This window comes from Nipponia nippon, unplaced genomic scaffold (genome assembly GCF_047370975.1).
Source record: "Nipponia nippon isolate SJK-2023a ecotype South Korea unplaced genomic scaffold, ASM4737097v1 scaffold_4, whole genome shotgun sequence".
Classification (NCBI taxonomy): Eukaryota; Metazoa; Chordata; class Aves; order Pelecaniformes; family Threskiornithidae; genus Nipponia; species Nipponia nippon.
In genome coordinates, this window is record NW_028262358.1 from 93,237,382 (window position 1) to 93,257,639 (window position 20,258).

General features: G+C 37.8%; 1 protein-coding gene across 37 annotated transcripts in view; it reads right to left on the reverse strand.

Annotated features, from left to right (window-relative positions):
- The window catches only part of RIMS1 (regulating synaptic membrane exocytosis 1), a 344,078-nt gene that overhangs the window by 222,841 nt on the left and 100,979 nt on the right, over positions 1-20,258 (reverse strand). For all 37 annotated transcript variants that reach the window (XM_087773416.1, XM_087773380.1, XM_087773413.1 and 34 more), the window contains one exon: positions 1,583-1,796. In XM_087773416.1, coding sequence (XP_087629542.1) covers positions 1,583-1,796 — 214 coding nt within the window. The remainder of the gene's footprint in view (positions 1-1,582; positions 1,797-20,258) is intronic.

Sequence of the window (20,258 nt, forward strand, 5' to 3'; positions counted from 1 at the left end):
AAAAGAAGAGAAAAAGAATAAAATAGGCAAGTATTAATAGACAGATTTCAAAGAAATGCAATTTTAATAACTCTCTACAAAGAGATAAAAACATAAAAGTTAAAAAAAAAAAAAAAGAGCTTTAAATAAAAAGATGAAATCACTGCATATGTAGAAAACATGTTTTCCCACCCCAACCCACAGAAACATAAACAATATAACAAACAAAAGGCAAGTTACAAATGAATGGACCCTTTTCCATTTCTATGACTTGAAACAGTGGGTGAAAAATACTTAAAATAGATTCCATTTTTTTCTGAGTAAAGATCAGCTGTATCACATGCACTCTAATTAACAGTATAATGTAACATATCAAACTGTATTTTCATAGTCTTGCTCTAATGACACCACCTGCAGGTGATGCAATGTAATGCATCTACTTACATTAAAATATGAATACATGAAAATTTTTGTCCAATACACCTACATAATTTTTTCAGAATGTGAATTTAATTTAATGGACTCACAAGTACATCAGGGTTATGGAAAACTTCCAAAATAATGATGAAATGGGTATTTTTCTGAGGGGATTTTTTTGGTATACATGAAATTTCAGAAGCCCTATTCCGTCGACGTCTAGCTCAAAGACAGTGAAAAGGCCATAAACTAGTTCTGCTGTGAACATGATTATCTGCTGTAAAATTTGTGACCACTTCTGACTGAATTTGTATTGATGCAAAGGGCATTGATGCATTTCCCCTACAAAAGACTGGCACCTCCAAGCCATATGAGAAAGTTATCTCATCTCATGACAGACAACAAAACTACTCATGCAGTAAAAGGATATTTGTAAAATGTTTTATAAGACACCATAGTCCTAGATGATCAGCCAAAAATAATCACTGGATAATGGTCTTCCAAATATAGATCCTACTGCTCATGTGCAAGTGAGTAGCCAGTTCCTTGTAAGGGACTGACTGAACAGAGGGTATTCTTGGATACCCTTCAGTTTCGTGGACAGCTGCTGCAGCTAACTGCATGCGGATCAGAGGGAGAAAGATTTATCTCACCTGCCTGAAAGTAGGATATCTAATCCAGATTAATCTATAGTTTTACTTTTTAAATACATCTTAAATAAATTGACATAACTCTCTCACTGTGGTAAGAGAAGTGGTTGGGTTTCTTTTTCCTAACCAAAAAATTGAATGGTTTTATGTAAGAAATATCTATAAATGTATATGAAAAACTCTATAAAAAAAGAAATCTAAAATGAAATAAGAGTTCAATAAAAAGTTTATCAATGTGGAGTTGTACCTGAGCAAAAGGGTTTCTCCTTTCATTCTATGAAAAACAAGTATGTTTTCTTCAAGCCATCACTCAGTAGAACTATACGTGATATATTTGTTTTGAATTAACTTTGTGAATCCTAAGTATCTCCACAATCATTAAATACATTATTCTTCTTTATAAACACCTCGTAACAAAGTGATGAATGAAACACTTAAGTAAAATGAAGCATGAAATGCCAAACTTAAGGTGAACAATCTGCAGCGTGACAATGTCAAGGAGGCTTTTTCTTAAGAGTACACATCAGAAGACTTACATTGTTTGATCGCAGAGAGACACGACCTCCACATCGAGCACAAAACTTGGTCCGGCAATAAGAGCATAAATGGCCACAACCATCTGCAAACTTTGTTTTATGACAGATTCCACATGTTGGAGCATCATCCTTGTGCTCTCCCTGGTAACGGCGGGCTTCTTCCCCTATCTTTCTTACTTGCTCTTTATAGCTTTCAAATTGTTGATGCAACCTCCTGCATAGATGAGAAAAAAGTTTATATAGCAAGAATAGGAGGAAATACTAGTACTGTGTATTTCTTTCTTTCAATTTATAACTCTACCTAATATTCTTGGCATGTTCACAATAATAAATATACCTCATATCAAATACACACTGCACATGGAAAACTGTACAGGAGAATCTAAAGGAAAAAAATAACAGATATATGTATTCCTACTAGGTTTACTTCAAAGCTCATGAGCAAATCATTTCACTTCACCAGAAATTGATCCAAATATAAAAAGATGGCAAAAAATCCATAGTCTTAAACAGAAGTATCTACCATGTACAGAATAAAAGCATAAACATAATTGCCTGAGTAAATTTGCACTGCTTTTTAATCAATGTTATTTATACAGCAAGTGTAATACACAAAATAAATCACTCTTCGGTTACAGTGTCACAATTCTGTTTTCAAAATCTAAATTACTAACACATATAACTTAAAGATTTCAACAGGTGCTCTACAATCACACTGGCCCTACAAGAATCTGAGAACAATTTTCTATGTCAAATCTATATATTAACAATCTGTAGTATTCTCTCGTTAAGTATGAGAGACTATGTCAGGTTTGCTGTCCCTCATTACAGACATTTCTTCCAGCTTAGCTGTAGGAGTATGTAGGAGTATATAGGAGTATTAGCAGGTATATAGACTCGTAAGATGAAGACTGGTGTTCAAAGAAGTAGAACTTCTCCTCCAGCTGCCCCAAATAACAAACAGCCCAACATCATGCCTGCCAACTGGCTAAGTGTCCTGCTACCCAAAAGACCCAGCTTCTAATCACGAGCTCAGGGAAAAGCAGTAAGCCCTCTAGCCTTCACTTCCCCTTCTATAGGTCAGGAATAATAATAATAATTAGATATTTAGTGATAAAATCTTCCTTATCATTATGATACTACCTCTGAGGAAAAAGATGTTCTCCTGTCAGTTTCTCTGAGATTTTGTTGGCAAGGATGAAGTTTCAGAGGGGAACCACTAAAGGTCCAGGCACTTCCATAAAGGGCAATTCAGCTCCTCTCCTGCTCCTGGCTGCAAGCTGTTACTGCTCTTTAGGCACTGATTTTGACATTCACCAGATCCCCCTCAGTGAGCTAACCCACGGACCTGAACCAACAGAAAATTAATTCTCCTACAAAAAAAAAAAAAAAAATTGTTTTCCCATCGTTCTGCTTCCTGAATCCCTCTGCTCTGAGCAGGGTACTGGTGACCTGGGATGAAGGTAGGACATGAGCTCCTGAAGCCAGAAACGAAAAGGACCAGTGGACAGCAGGATCACCCTTTTTGCAGCAACAAGCAATGAGCTCAGCTGTCATGTGAAACCCTGCTCTGAAGCTTAATTAAAAGGATCATATTTCAACTCTCTTAACTATCTTACTATTCATCAAATCATACAAGAAAGAAAAAATTTCTGTAGGTGCACCAGGACAGCACTGCAACTTCTGACCTTGATTTTCATGAGCTTGAACAAAGACCTCAGACAGCCTAAGTGGGAGAGTCCAGCAGGGCACCTTTAACAACTCACTCTTTTCACCATGCTATGTGGAACCTACAGGCTCTTCACCCACATCTTCAGATAATGCTTCAAATCTACATCTCCATGGATAACGTTAAAAAAAAAATCATGAACAGATAAATAGATTATTAATAGAAACAGGGAATCTTGAGTTCAATAAATTATAACAGTAGGTGTATTGTCGATAGAGGTCTTGATGTTATCCTTCGTCTCCACCTGCTTTGAACTACCTAATCGCTTAATTAACATTGAGACTCACACGATTTAACTCATGTCTTTCTAGTGAGACAATTCTGTGTTTCTGTGGGGTTTGTTTTCATTTGTGTGTGTGGTGAACTTGTTTTGACTTTTAAGATAAAAGTAACTGGTGTTATTTGTATGAAATACTGTTTTGGTGAAGTCGATATTTTTACTTTAAGATGATATTCAAGCCTATAAAATGATAATTCAACTTAACTAACAGGAATTGTGGTAAAATACACATATTCCATTTGGACAGGAATACCAGTGCTCATAACTATATAAATCAACCAACTCCCACACTAAAAACAGTGACTTCATATGGGGACATTCTAGTGAGGATGCAGCAATAGCAAAAGCTAAGAAGCCAAATCATCTGTTCCCCCTCACTACAAACATGATGGTATACTTAATGCTTTATGCTAATGAAAAACTTGGCAGAAGTAGCAAATGGGGTTTTTTTAATTCTTACTTTTTACTATCCTGCTTAAAAAAAACTTTGCAGTATTGAGTAAGACGAGAAAAGTGGGTGAAAAGAATTAGACAAAATACTGGAGAAACATAATACTTTTGGCCACATTATTGGATGACATGTAATTTAACTTATCTTACACAGCTGCTCACTTATAATGCTTAAAAACAACTGAAGACATCCAGGAATTTGTATAATAACCAGCTAAAGAACACAATTCAATAATGGAGAAGTCTGTAGGTAAATTTTTATTACAGCAAATATTCTATTAAAAAATGGAACCATTGGAACTAAATTCAGGTCTCCTCCACTACAGCAAGACTTAAAGCTCTGGATCTTTACTAATGCGGAAAGGGAAGGTAACAGCAAGCACTGCACCTCTTCCTGTTCTTTGCCAGTTAGACAGTCTACATCTGAATTTTTTTGGTCTTGTATGAAGCTTACAAAGTGTATTAATACAATGATGTTTTGCCCTTCTGTGTGCACCAAGAGGTAGATGAATGTACTAGCAACTAAGCCAAACTTATTTATTTATAAATATGTAGCACTTTATTTATAGATTTCTTATTTTCTGCACCAGTGTAAGACTTTTTACCATGAGGGGTTCAAAACCAAGTGCTTTTCTTGCATGTTATACTCCGCATTACTGGAGAAATCCTCACATTTTATCTACAGCAGGAATGGAATTAAAGAAAACGGTAGCAGAACTCACAGAGCAGAAAGAATCTTACCCAGCCCATGGAAGGTCTGGTTCAGTTACTTCTTTTGCAAGGTTTGAACTATCTTTCCCACCTTTTTGAGGAATGACTCTGTATCTCTGGCTATTCTATAACGGCGGCAGCAAATCCCTCTCAACAGTTTTGCCTTATACAGAAGTATTATTTGCCTTATATAGAAGAATATTAAGTAGTCTCTGGAGAAAGAACTAAAATACAGATGGATATTTTTCAGGTTTGCTCCTTAACTTCCAGGCTATAGAGAACATTTTCATCAGCTGCAAGGAAAATTTAAGTCTATTAAATACTCCTTAATGTAGACAAGCACCTAAAGGTTAGGTTAAAGACTTAATAACAGCATATGGCATACCAGCTTGGTGGACCCTTGGGGCAGATATCAATTCAATCCCCTCTGACAGAAAGAGCAACCAGGCTACTATGTAAGAGGAATATATGCATATATCCACACCATTTTTCATCATGCACCCCAAAATTCAGCTAGTTTTACTACTGAGGTCAATGGCATAGCCAAAAAGGGGAGGCTTCCTCAACCACACAGCCTCCAAAGACGAAGGGGGGGGGGGGGGGGGGGGGAAGATTAGAACAAAAACCAGAGGAAAATATTCCAGGACTTAACACTGGGCATATATAAGTCAGACTGAAGAAGTTTCATAGAAATTTTCCTTCAAAAATGAGAAATACAGGAGGCAGAAGATGGCTAGAGTGAGCAATGCACTGCAAGTGTACTCTTCTCACAGTCTCCATGTACATCAGGCAACAAGTATGAAATCTAATTCATTCAGATTTTATACTACCTATTAATAAATAATTGTTAAAATCACTTTCCAGATGTGTTCTGTAACAATACAGTAACAAATACAGTAACATGCAGTATTTAGTTTTAAAATGTTGACCACAAAAAAAATCTACCAAATGTTCTTCTTATTTAAAATTAGTATTTATGTTTGAAATTGGTATCTTCAACAGATTTCATTGAACATATATTTTACAATAGAAAAAAAAAATCCTGAAGTGCAAAAAAAATCTTCCAATAATACTATTTTGTAAAATCTTTCTGTTGTTGGTTGGTTGGTTGGTTGGTTGGTTGTTTAGGGGGGCAGTTTGTGGTGGTGACTTTAGCAGACAGTACATACAAGTTAATGACCAATCTTGTTAAGTGTCATTTGATTTGAAATTGTAAATCTTTGATCCCACTCGAAATAAAATATATTTATTTATCTGTTCCTTAAGATTTGATCCTTTAATCCATAAAATCTATCAGCAGCTGTTGCTTAAGAAAATAAGTAAGAACTGTTAGGTACAAATACAATTTGAACTCATTAGAAAAATATCCCTCCAGGTGTAGATGTAAGAAAACATTAAAATTCTCATAGGTTTACATATTTACATATTTTACTTATTTAATATTGTACCATTAATATTTTTAATATTTACATATTTACATTTTAATATTGCTGAACTAGAACTCCCTTAATTTTTATTCTGTATCATTCTAGCCACATTTCTTGCTTAATGGATCTACCTTCTTTAACATATTGTCTCAACATAATAAAACTTCGGGTACCTCCCAGAGCACCTCTTTATGACATTTATGTGTGAAAGTTCATCCATTGCTAGAAACACAGAAGTGCCTGTGCCTTTGGAACTGTTCATATCACCAACAACATCATCTGATGGCCCAAGATCTCAGTACTGCTCCACCTTTTATTATGTAGTAAACTTACTTACCAGGCAGAAAAGACCTCTCCACACGTAGGATTAAAACCGTTCCTCCCTTCATGGAGAAACAATAGGAAAAATATCTACAAATGCAACAATACATTTGAGAACATATCACAGAGAAGTCAAGAAACTTGAAGGATAAGCTTCCTCCAACAACATTATTGCCATACTTCGCTTGTGCAGACCTCGCACCACTCTTAACAAAACAGCTGCATCCGTTTAAGCTGGCTCTGCTGGTGAGGGTGCCTGGTACCTCACATTCACACAGGTGGCATATATGTGTGTGATCAAAAAAAGATCGTACAATGGGTGAATTTTTGGGCACATCAGATCTCATACAACTGAAAAAAATATCTTCTGTTGCTAAAATTCTGGAAGAGACTGAGGCGCTTGGAGAGGCACATCATAGCATCATGGCTATGGCTCCATTCCTGGACCCTTAAACATCAGCCTCAGTACTGTACCACATGGACATGAAAGGTTGGCACCACCACTGGTAGTGTAAGACAAGAACCAATACACAGTTTTCAGGTGTACACTGAAAGAATTAACCTGTTCGCTTTTACAGTAGGACAGTACAACATACATTGAGGTTTCAAGGTTTTTTTTTCCCCAAGAACACATAGTGAGTTCCTCTACCCTTTTTCTTCAAAGGCATTTCACAAAAAATGCTTCAGCTGTGTGTCATACAAGTACCACATTTTCATTCAAATATGCAATATTTTACATTGACAGTGTAAACTAGTAAAAAAAATTACTGATGGGCAATTCTGCAAAGCTTTGCTCATGTCTTCATGTACTCATTAAAAATTGTAAGCCTTGGAGGACACTCATGTCATAAGCATCTTACACCCCTCGAACTTTTCAGACAGCTCACTGATATCGTTAGTAGGACAGACAGTGGGCATTGAGGTAATCTGTAATATTGACTGATCAGAAAGTGGTGTATCAAACCACACAGAAATTATCACTTACATTGTTGGTTTTTTTGAGCTGGCCCAAGATGCATATTTATACTGCTGCAATCATCTCCACGAAGCAGATATTAGAATTACGATCCAAGAATGTAATTTTTGATTAACAGACTATGTTATTGCTTTTTTGCTGGCTTACTTTTAAATTCCTGTAATGTATACCTATCTGAAATATTTGCACATATACACTGAAGATTAAAAAGTGACAAAATGATGCACTTGCATATGTATACTCTGTCTGCACAGATTTTCTAAGAACGCCAAAGATTTCGGTCATCTTTGTGCACAGTTACATTTTAAATTATTTTTAAATGTAGTATGAAACTATATTTTTTTACTTACTTAAAAATCCAGCAGATGGCACTACAGATTGCTTTTTCATTCTCCCAGTGCCACTCAAATTATTCAGTCTTGGAATCTTTAACACCTGATTTAATATTATAAAAATATTATGCCTTCTCATGAATTCAAGTTGGTAGAAAAAGTGCCACCTTCTAAGTGACATAGCCTTAAGTAAGTATCCACCAGCAGCTATCGCATACAAGAAAAAAGCTGTATGTAAAGTGCAGTACTTTGCCCTGCTCACCCATGCCATGCAAACACATAATCACGCTAAGCATTTTTTTTTTTTTTTTCATAAAATCAGTGGGATTTTAACCAAGTTCTGTTCTTAGAATTCTTCTTTATGGCAAATAAAGCAAACACACAAAATAGTTCAAGAATGCAAACTCAGATATGTTTCCACACAGTTTCCTCCGCTGTAGGAGATGTACAGAAGACTAATACTTCATTAACATGCCGGTAGAGTAATGTATTTGGACAAAACAGAAAGAATTCTCACACTTCTGGATATTTAATATGCCCATGAAGGCCACGGATAGATCTAAAAACCTGTAGGCAAACTTTAAGTGGCTACATTGAAGCTCCGATCTGAAAACCACTGCTCAGCAGCTCCGTAAAGCTGGCAGTACGTCAGTCTCACTGGTGCCTCCCTGCTCTGCCAGAGCTGCAGGTGTTCGTCTCATGCAGATGTTCCCAGAGGGAGCAACACCGCACCTAGCTTTTGCCTCGGCCCCACTAGCACCTTAGCTGGGAAAAGCTGTCAGCTTGTGATGGGTTTTGGGAATACACGCTTTAAACAACAAAGCCAAGACAGGTAACCTCAGCAAGATGCTATGGATAGTTTTTTCTGAATGAAGGGAAACGAGGAGCTTAGGGGGAATCTAGCACGTGTTGACTAGAACAGCTGACGTGCAGTGAAAGAAGTCTAGATATATTTGCTGGTTACTTCATGCATCATCACATCACATATAAATCTGTTATTAAAATGTATACCCTCTGCACAAGTAGGACAAATTAAGGTTGAATAGTAAATAAACATATCTAACTCTTCCAGCTCCTAAGTGCTTCACGTAGCAACATTAATGTGTTAGCATATTTGAAGTCCAGGATATTTTTGAATGTTTGGGGCGTGCTGCTTTTTAGCACAGACGATACCTGGTTTGGTTCTTTCGTGAAGATCAAATAACTGCTGAATATATTCATATTGCAAAATATTGTACTTCTGAGTGAATTTGGATGTTATGTTAATATTCCTTTATTACTGCTATTGCTGTACTTTTTTATTCAGTGTGAACTGACATTTTAAGAGCGGAGTATAGTATTTGTCTGTAAAAAACGCTCGCCAAAGGCAAGCAAGACATGGATCTGTGTAAGTTGTGAAACAGGTAGGAACCTAATTAATCAACTAATCTTTAGAGCAAAAAAGGCTATGTTTGTGTAAGAGTAATACAAGATTTAATCAAAGGACTGCAAATAAAAGAGTTAACAGCTTCCCACATCTTGGGTTTTCTTCTCCACCAGCTGGCTGCTTCTAGCTCCTTTGCTGTTACCCACTGTCTGACTTCTCACTTTTCTGTGATTTTACTTACCACCCATTTGACCTTTCCCTATTCACATTTCCTGTAGGTCTTCTCTCTCCCTCCTACACATTTTTTTAATAAATATATCACAATAATTATTATATATGACATATATTATAGCATGTTCTATATCCTACAATAAAAACAACAAATATTCCTCAAAATCTCACATTTTACCTGGCCTAAAGGTTTCTTCATTCTCTCCTGTTCATTCAACACACAACTATGGATCAACTCTATTATTCTCTCAACCTGCTCTTCACTTGCTGCCCATGACATTTTTCACCTCACCAGCAATAACATGAATCCTGCTGGGCATCAGCCCTTTCTCCTCCACATGCCAAGATCTCTTCTTCCTTCCCGTTTTATTGATGCAAACACAAATTTGACCATGCTTGTAACTCACAGGTCTGTTTCTCTACCTCACATTTGTCTCCTTCTGTCCAAACTGAAGTGTTTGGCATAGATTACCAACTCCCTTCGTGAGCAACCTGTACATCAAACTCTGTAAACTGAAATATAGATCTCCTTCTACCTCCAGCAAATCTTAACCACCACCTCCATTCTGCTTGCCACTCAGGACCAATAACTACTGTGCTACGTTGGACTCACACCTATTTAGACCTCAATATGCTATATAAACCTCAGAGATTAATTTTGCAAATTAAAAAAACAAAAAAAAAACCAAAACTATGAAGTTTAGCTAATTTCATATCCGTCCAGCTTCAACATTCAGCTATCATCAGCTCATCCCTCATTCTTTTTCTCCGCAGTGCAAGCCTGTCCTGCTGATAGTCTAATCACAATCCTGCAACAAATAAAATTTAATTTATTTTATATCTCTCTTTGTATTCCTCCGATGAGCCCCCTTTTCTACTGCATAAAACATAAATGGCTTATCTTCACCTTCAAAGACTTTCACAGCCTATTTCCACCTTGCCTATCATTTCTCATTCAGCACTGAGATGCTTCTGCTCCACATAAACTTTCAAGCAAGAATCTTTGTGGTTTTCCCCTTGTTGCCCGTAACGTGGGAGTATTAGCAACAACACCATCCCATTATCCTCCTTCAAACTCTCCTTTGCCTTGATGCCTACAAAGATCTGGACAAAAATTAGGTTACTGGTATGTTAAAACTTTTATTTATCAGGCCAGACAATACAGACTCCCCTGTCTGCTCCTATTATTTTATGATTTGCTTAATACTTACAATGCAGGCTGCCCCTGTGGCAAAGACTGCCTTTTTTTCTACGCCCATAAAAGCCCTCATTCAGAAGGGTTATAGTCCATGACAAGTGCTTCCAGGCAATATGGTAATACAAGTCTCCCAACATGATTCAGAAATTCATGAAGCTACTTTTTTTTATTTCTTTTAATCATTTTATGATTCTAGTCATTTACGTTTTGGTTTCCGACCCTCAGGCAATACACTCATACTTTTTCCCACGCCCATGATGGACAGAGTGTTTTTAATGACTGTTGGTGTTTTCCTATACGCCCATGACGCTAGGAACCAGGAGCAGCATAACCATAAAGCATTTCATTACGAGACTCATCATAAAGTTCAGACTTGGCCAAGACGAAGGTTTCACTTATCACGGGAGTTTAGACCTGGCCACCACCGCTAGAATTAAAAGTTGCTCACGTGTAACAGATACTCTTGCCCTCTATACAAGTTATCTTAATTCCAGTTCCCTCATATAATCTCTTATCAAGCACATACTACCTGGCAGCATCCTGAGAAGACTGCACAGGCTGAGGCAAAAAAGTTCCACACCTTGGTTAGAAAGTCCCCCTCCTCATCCCATCGGAGCAGAGACACACCAGCCAAGCGGCGTGGACAGCGGCTTTATTCACTGGGCTCTTACCTAGTGCCTTTTCACCAGCAGTAACAGTCATTTTCAAGCTAACATTTTACGAAGGGCAGGCTTTCTGCAAGCATATAAAGGAGCTCATTAAATAACTTGTATAAAATGTCATTTTTCAGCTTCCTGGAAGTTTCCTAATGTAGGTTACTGGAAAACTTTATTTTCGTATACTTCTATTTGTTTTTTAAAAATAACCACAGCCCACAAGCAGACTTCCTCCTTACACAACTGAAGAACTGTGAGTCAGAAATGTGCAATATCTACAATAAGGAATTTACATTCCAGCTTCCCACAGTTCCTCCCAAATGACCGTTACCCTTTCGGAGGTATAAAAGAGAAACCAGATAACTAAGCACACAATGCATAACAGTACTAAAAAAGGCATAGCTGAGGAATTCAGAAAGAAACTGAGCATGTCTTGTATTAAAAAGCACATACATGCTGACATATATTTAGTACTGAGGAATCAACGTCTTCTGTGGAAAAAATAGTTAATTATTATCCCTTCTTTGTTTAAAAACATACATTCTTATCTCATGGCTTTTATGAAAAAACACAAATAATTTAAATCAACTGTTTTTTTCTTTTTTTTTTTTTTTAATTTTGAGTTCATAAAAATATGAAAACCGATACCACTGCTAAAAAGATCTTCCATTCTCCTCACGTGACTATTTCCACTACCTTAAGTAAGAGTACAGCTCCTGTGCTTTATGGTAACGGTCTGCAGAAAAGCTTATGTTCTAAAAGTTAAAAGTCTTATTTTTCATTAAAAATGTTTCAGTAGCATTAGGAGGGGTTTCATGTTTTTTGGGGGGTGAAAATTGCTACGTTGCAACAGTGAAGAATTATTTGGAATTTGAAGGTTTTAACAGGCCAAAAAATTTGAAACAAGACAGAGAGGAGGGAGACAACACCTTTCCACCCCGTGCTGCTCTGTCCCAATGGCATCTCAGGACCTAGAGCCCTTGCACTTTTGGGAACCTCTGTGCCCCCTTCCTTGACCTTTTTAAGGAGTTATAAGCCCTTCCACCCAATTGCTGTTAGGAGCTGGGATCTGGAAACACATTCTCCTAGAGCAGGGCATGAGCCTTATTCATGATGCCCCAGCTGACTGGAACAAAATCAAGGAGGAAGACCTCTAGGTCACAGCACAAGTGTGGAAAACACTGAAAGGGCAACACGAATCCAGAATACAAGAAAAACAGATGAAAGATATGATCCATCCCTCCGAGGTGGAGAGGGAACTGTAACTGATGGAGATTACACCAGGGTGGAAGAGGCTCCAGCTGACTGTCTTAAAGAATGAGAGCCTTGTCAGAAGAGGTCACAGTAATATAAGTCCAGCATTTTAGACCAGCCATGAGACCAGGTTTCACATAAAGCCCCTCAAGGAAGCTTGTGATGTAAGTACAAGCAAGAGTTAGTATTAATGACTCCGAAAATCTTAATGAGTTAAAAGAATAGAAATAGGATGGTGAGTGGGAAATGGTGGCAAGGAGCTACCCACTCCCCTATCTTCCACGGACAGGAAAAGGATATAGTTCCACTAATCTAACAATTTTTTTAGTATATCCAAGTAAAATTTGTAATTACACTGACCACAACTAATTACACTGGCCACAAATAATTACACTCCCCAAATTCAGTGACACAAGGCTTAATATAATATGAAGTCTCACCAGGTGAGTGGACTTGCACATAGTTCCACACCAAAATAATATTCATAAACATTTGTCCCTAAGCCCATTGGAAACAGCTGTTTTAAAAACTACAAGCAACAACCATAGTCCTCAAATATTTCTTCACTCACATCTGAACATCAAATTCAACAGAACTTTCTTTATTGAAAACAAGGAAATGACAAGTTGTGGTACATCATTATCTTTGGTCTCCTGGAACAGCATGCCCCTAACATGCAGATCCTCTGTGACTCAGGGCAGCAACTGACTGGGTACCGCACTGCAGAAACCACGTCGTATTTGCTAAAAGTTCTACTTCTTTTACCATCCTATTTTAACTACAGCACCCGCCCTTCCAGCTATTGTTTGAACTTCACTTACTCATCATCAGTCCCACGGGTTAGACTCCTCTCTCATCCCACTACTGCCAGCTTCCCAGGCGAGCAGGCTCCTGTGCCCTAATACAGTCAACTCAGTGCTTTGCTAGAACAACACGTAACAGATGTATAAAGGCACACGAAGTGGTATCATGCAGAGAGGAAGATATATCTACCCACTTGCCTTATACTGTTACGCTTCCCTGGGCAGCCCCCATAGGCCACTTTGGGTTCTCCACCACTAACGTGACCTAAGAAAGGGGGATGGAGCTAAACACTCTCACCACCATCATGAAATTGAGAAAACAATCATGGCAGTCAAAGAACAAAAAAAACAACCAAACAAAAAAACCCCACCAGATAGAGGTGGGTAAAAGAAAAAGCCTCAACTGTCAAAACAGTTAATTGCAGGGGATACCAAGCACAGCACCACAAAGACCTCCACAGAGTCAGCAGACTATTCAGATGGTATTCTGTCCAGAGACATGGTAGGATGTTGGAAGCCCCAAAGGCACCAGGATCTTCTGTCAGGCTTCCTCTTCCCAATGCTGTACACGGACAGTTTGGCCAGAGCCAGCAGAAGAGTGGTGAGGGCACCCCACAACGTGTCAATGCCTTGTCCTTTGGTCTGAACCAGTATGGGCATTTTTATACATCTCTTACCTCTGTGGACAACCTCACCAATATCGGTCATCTCATGTAACCATCACACCTCTGCTGCAGCTTCCCGTTTAATTTCTTCACCACACAGCTCTCCTAACACGGACAGTGCAGCAGAAGAGCATCTGGTTTGCTCTGAAGAGTTGCTACCAGCTCCAAGTGACAGAGTTCAAAAAGTTTCATGGGTTCATACACGTGATGCTGTTAGCAGCCTGAAGTTTACCAAATGCAACCACTTAAGTTATGGAAATAACCCTATGTTACAGTCCCTCTCTTACTGAATTGTTAAAACAAGCATTCAGAGCGAAGCATTATCTACCTAATAAACACAGGACCTATAAAGATATTCATCTTTTCAAAGACTGCTCTAGCTACTCATGCATCAAAACTGCACAAGTAAATAAATATATTATTTTACTTGCAGCATTCACGCAATACCTATCGCAGGAAAACCAGCCATAATAGCCAAGGGACAGCAGCACTCATGCGACCACAGAGTGAACCGGGAAACTGAACAGGGTTAGACAGGAACGAAGGAAAAAAAATCTGAGTCCACACAGTTGCATTAATAGTTATGGATTGAAAAAACAAAAGAAGCAGCAGAATCAGAAGCTGAGGAAGAGGGTGGTAAAACCATTCGCTGCAGCAGAAGTGCTAGCTTGAGCTGCTCTTGCAACTGCACTGTCAAAACCAAGCATTTTAAGAAATAAAGTCCTTATTAATATTGTTTTTATGTGACTTTAACTGAGATACATGCCTCTTGGAAAAAAGATTGTTCTTACTGAAAAGCAAAATAACAAGATTTGCCACAGAGTTTGTTTTAAAAGTGAATTTCAGTTCTCCAAAATGTCGGTTTCCGTAAGTTTTCAGTTTTCATAAGATCAACAGTTTCCATAAGATCCACTGTTAAAAGAGACCTTAGAAGTTTTCTCCTACCTGCTGCCTATCCACATTATCAAACCACAACAGAGAGACCATCTTCCAGCATCACTGCAATTCCCAACACCCTTACAATTTAGCCCCTGTTAAACCGGGAAGTAAGATAAGAGTCATCTCTTCTTTCCCCAGTTATTTCAGAGACAAATATCTATTCATATATATATATATATATATATATATATATATATATATAAAGTAGTTAAATAAGTTTTATGCCAGGTTTACTTAAATATATGAAATCAGGGCTTATTCTGACACTGAGAGAAGAATTATAAAAATAGTAAAGGCAATTAACTAAGGTTAATTTGCCTTTTTCTTTCAGTGAAATATTTTCATTCTCTCTCCTTTCCTTATATAGCGTAACAGATGAACTGTACAGGTGTATGGCAGAAAGTGAAGATCCCAAAGACACCCAGCCATGCTAATACCATTTGCAAGATTACAGGGCATATCCTTTTACATTACTGCATTTGCAGATACAAGTAGTTTTAATACAGAGATGCTTATTAAAAAAACAAGCTCTAAATATGTTAGACACAAGCTTCTTCTATAAAACCTTGTAAAAAGGACTGCTGGAAAGTTCCTTAAAGAAAGTTTCATCAAGATGCAGAAGGAAACTAATTACTGTCTTCCCTGCCAAATCAACAGCTCTGGATTTTCTCAGAGCAACATGAAACACCACCATTCGTAAAACACATGTGCTTCAACATGCCCGAGAATCAAGAGCACTGATTAGCAGCTGAGGAGGCAATGACCTCTAATGCAGAGAACGAGTACCAAATCACTTCATGATTTTTTTGTCACTGATACTGAGTCCCACTGAACCAACAACTGTAAAAAAGTGGGGAAAGAATAACTGATAGTACAAATAGAAAATAACCATTTTAAAAATAGGTATAAAAACTGTGCTACCTAATCCTGGGTGGGTTTTAGCTTTTTTTCTTTATTGTTGCTTTGCTAGCTAGTAAGCAAGAAGTTTCCATCTCTAGTTTTATAACAGGCCGTAAAAAGTGGAATATTTCAGGTACTGGATCATGGTTTTCCTTTTCAAGTGCCTAAGTGATGTCTTCATTTTCCTCATTTACCTAAATATTACTGAATCTAACCCAGCACCACGCTCTCTTCCACACGCAGTATAAAAGACACGCAAAACGTGTCTCCTGAATGAGCTGGCCTGTGTCAGCTAGTGATGGCATAACACTGCTTTAATGCCACTACTTCACTGAAAGAAGTACAAAATGGTCCTTGGAGCAGTAGTCTCTGAGCCCCCATAGGAAATTTCTCCAGTAAAATACTGTTTTGTAAAGTGGCTCTGCCAGCAAATGTCCCTTAAAATACATTAAAACAATGAGTAAAGAATAACTTGATTTATTTTCTCTTCAAAAACATCAGCTTCATTTTATTATGGAATACAAATATCATTTATTTAAGCTAATCTTCACCAAAATCATATTTTTGTGAACAAACAAAACCTCATCTGTTTTCAGAGTGAAGCAAAAGACAATTAAATGGTGTTCTCTTCAATGTATTGAATTAATTTATTGAATCGATTTATTGAATCACATAATATGCTATTGTGGGCATGTTTTTTTCCTAAGGATGGTCATCACATCGTAACCAACCAGCTATAAAATGGCGAATAACTGAAAGTCACGTAAAACGAAGTCCAAAAAGCCTGAAAGGGGGTGGAGGGTGTTTACAGTAGAAAAGCTCAATTTAAATTGGAGAGGGGAAAAAAAGATGAATGAAAATCTTAAGGAAGACATTTTAAAAGTAAGGCACAAATTTGCACCTACACAAAATCACAAACACAAGTACCAGTATTTAGCTCTCTTACTCTGAATACAGAACTACTAACAACTAGACATATTAATGAAGCAGTGCATGAGAGAGAGAGAAAATAAAAGGGAAGCCCGTTTATCCAGCTGAGACATATTAATTAGTAGCATCGCTTAGTTCAGCTGGATGAATCACATAACCCAGGCAGAATTTGTCCTGATCAACCAAGCTACCTACAACATAGTCAGTGGAGAGCAGAACAACTGCCCATCAAATGGGACCCAGATCAGTCTTAAGAGAACAGCTGCCATTCATAGGCAGTTGGTCCTGTATGGACTTGCACTTTTAAGCTGTTAAGTCAGTTGGGAAAACCCCATGCACAGCAATACCCAGGGAAGCTGGCAGAAGATGACCACAGAATTATATGGTTTTGCTATGGGTACACAACTGTGAATTAGCATTGTTCTTTGTCCCCATCAAGAAGCCACAGGAAACAGAGGCTTATGAGCACCTCTTCTAAAATTTAAGCTTATGAATACCTGGCAAGTCAAGATTTTTGCATCTTAAAATACTACTTAATGAAAAATTCATCATGTCTAATGCCCCAAATGCTGCCGCAGGCTCCTCTACCTCTAATTCAGTGATACAATCATTTTCCATACTATCTGTTCCCCTGCCCTCAAAATTTAATTACGTCGTGACAGTTGGTGAAGTGATTTTTTTGGTATCAATATCACGAGAGATTGAAATGCTGGATTAAAATGGCATCAGCCATCACCAGTGCCAACACTTGCAAATCATAATGTATTTTATCTGTCAAACCAGTTTCAAAAACAGTTACTTAGTGCAACCCTAATAAAGTTGCAATTAGCAACCAGGGTAAGAATAGACCCTGCTATACTCTGAGAACATTGGTTTTGTTACAATCACGCAGCGGGAAAAGATGCTTAACCACATTACAGTCTGCTACTAACAGTGCAATGCACACAAGCAAAAAAAAAAAAAAAAATCCCCAGCGCTGCAGTATATCCCTTCAGTCAGCTGGCACCTGTTAAAAAGTTTGGAAAGTTGAGAGGTGTGGGTACTGGTTCAACATAACAGGAAATTACTTTGGAGCAATGTTTATTAAAACAGCTTTCTGAAACAGTCTTTCTCACACATGCGTTTGAAAAAAAAAAAATGTGAGTATTCTTGGCATCCAATGTGTTAAACAGATGATAGGTATCAGATGGCAATACAGGGTGAGCAGCAAAAATATGACAAAGCACAGTGGTCTGTAAACAGAGCAAAGCTACTGCAATTCTAACGACCATATGGTGGTAACAAACAGGACACGTGCAAAGCAGGAAAAGATCTCACAGTCAGGGGTGTGACAGGAGCCAGCAAGATGCAGAACTGAAAAAAAAATTACAATAGGACTGCAAGCACAACAGTGATAACATTTCAAAGTAATTATATTCAGCTGAGGCTCAGTGTGTACAGTATGTCTTCTACCTAAAAATAATTTAACAGCCTCGCTGAGAGCATCTCTAATTTACCATCCTGTTCACCTTCCTTTATAATATCCATTTTGCAAGGAACAAAAAAGGCTCACACATCTATTTTAAATATACCATCAAAGTGCTTGAACACAAGATAATGATTAAGCTTGTCTCCAGCATTATTTAATTCTCTTCATTCTTCTGGATGCCAAAGTAAACACAAATGAAAAGCATATGGCATTTTAGTGAATTAGAAAAGTAGAAAAGGAGAACATTAACTGGTTTTATGTTATGCTTTAAGCACGGCGCATAGTAAAATTAAAAATTTCAAGGCTTTTTATATTTGTGATTTATTTTAATTCCTTCTTTTAATGTACTCTCTACTGAAGTTAAATGTTCTCAAGAATACTATTTGTGAAAGAAAACCCATAGCATGTCCTCTACATTTTTATTACCTGTTTTTCCCCAAAATATCACTGTTCATAACTGTTTTAAGAAAATTGTCTTGAGCTTGAAATTATTCTCAACAGAAACATTGAGCCTCTTTTGTGGGGAGCATCCTTGCTTCTTGATGCTCACTGAAACTGTACAAGCTAAGAATTAAATCAGTGTTAACAAAGAATTTTTCTGCAAAACTCTCTTATCTGATGCAGTTGTTGAGTAGAAAGTACAAGCCCCAAATTAGTATAAACTATTTTTCCTTTGATCTGAACCTCCATAGCAAGGCCTATAGAAAACCATGACATCCAATTTTAGATTTTCTTCTCCTTTCCTTCCTGTTTCCTATCAACAGCTTGATTAATTCCCAAGCTTAGTCTTTATGCCCAAACTCTTCTGAAAAGACATTCCTGTAAAGAAATATAGTCCACACAGTTCAGTACTGCTAATATATCAAAATATGGATTTTATTCCTGTAATAACGCGTATTGGAAAATTGTCATATGGACAACACAGCAGAAGGACACCAAGAGGGATGCTTCAGTAACCACGTGCTCGTTAATCACATCTAGCAGACCCACTGGAGTTCTCTCCTGAGGAGCCATACTAGTCATAGGTGTAATTTTAAGAGAAGGAAAGCTTCTCCCAACCCATTTCCCATTTAAATCCTGACAGAAACCCCCCAGGGTTCGTTTTAAACCAATAATATCTTAAATAACAGGAGTGAGTGTCCTTTGGGAAATACTGCACAAAGTCTACTAACCTGTACTGTGATTCTGCCTGCTACTGTGAAATACCTATAAATTTGGCAGAGAAGCATTGCTCCAAAGGTCCCCCTTGTTAACATTTTTCTACTATTCTACAGTGATTCTCACAACAGCCCATTAGCAACGTGCACTCGCAGAGCTTCAGGCTCCCTGATCAGTTTTGATGGCCACAGGAGTCCACAGGCTGGTGACCCATCACGTGCAATAAGGTCAGCCCTCCAGAAAATTTGGTCCAGTGCCACAGAAGGCTCCAGGTACAAATCTGACATTCCAGTGCAGCTGTGTCCATAGAAAAAGCACTAATAATTTTTCAAGTGACCAAGTCAGTATTTATTCCAGAATGCTTGGATCTAACCATAGCATTAGTCTCCTACCTATTCTCTAGCAGAAATTCCCCTTGGCTAGCCCTTTAGAGAGCCAAAAGCTGTAAGGATTTAGTTCCTGTCATAGCTCAGTATTTTCTTAACCTAAAAAAGGATTTCCAGATGGAGCTAGATGTAAAGGAAGAAAATCATTCTTTTACATCAGGATTTCTTATTGCTTGAGCCAGCAGCCTCTGCTCATCTAAGCAGAGTTCTTGTGGTTTTGATGATCACTGACTTGTCCTTCTGCCAAATTCACAGGTTTTTCACAACCACACAGAACAGTCATAGAATGGGACCGTTATTTTGTAGTCTTGTTCTGTGCTATGTTTCTTTAAAAGGCACTCCCTCCCTTTACGTGGGGTACATGATGTAAAACCCAAAGCTGTGTGTCAAGAGTGCTCAAGTGACATTTTTATCCAGCACATTCTACAGTATTCTCTAAAGGCTGAACAGAACGATGAAGGGTGAGGCTGTATGGGTACCTAGAGTGAGATCCTTC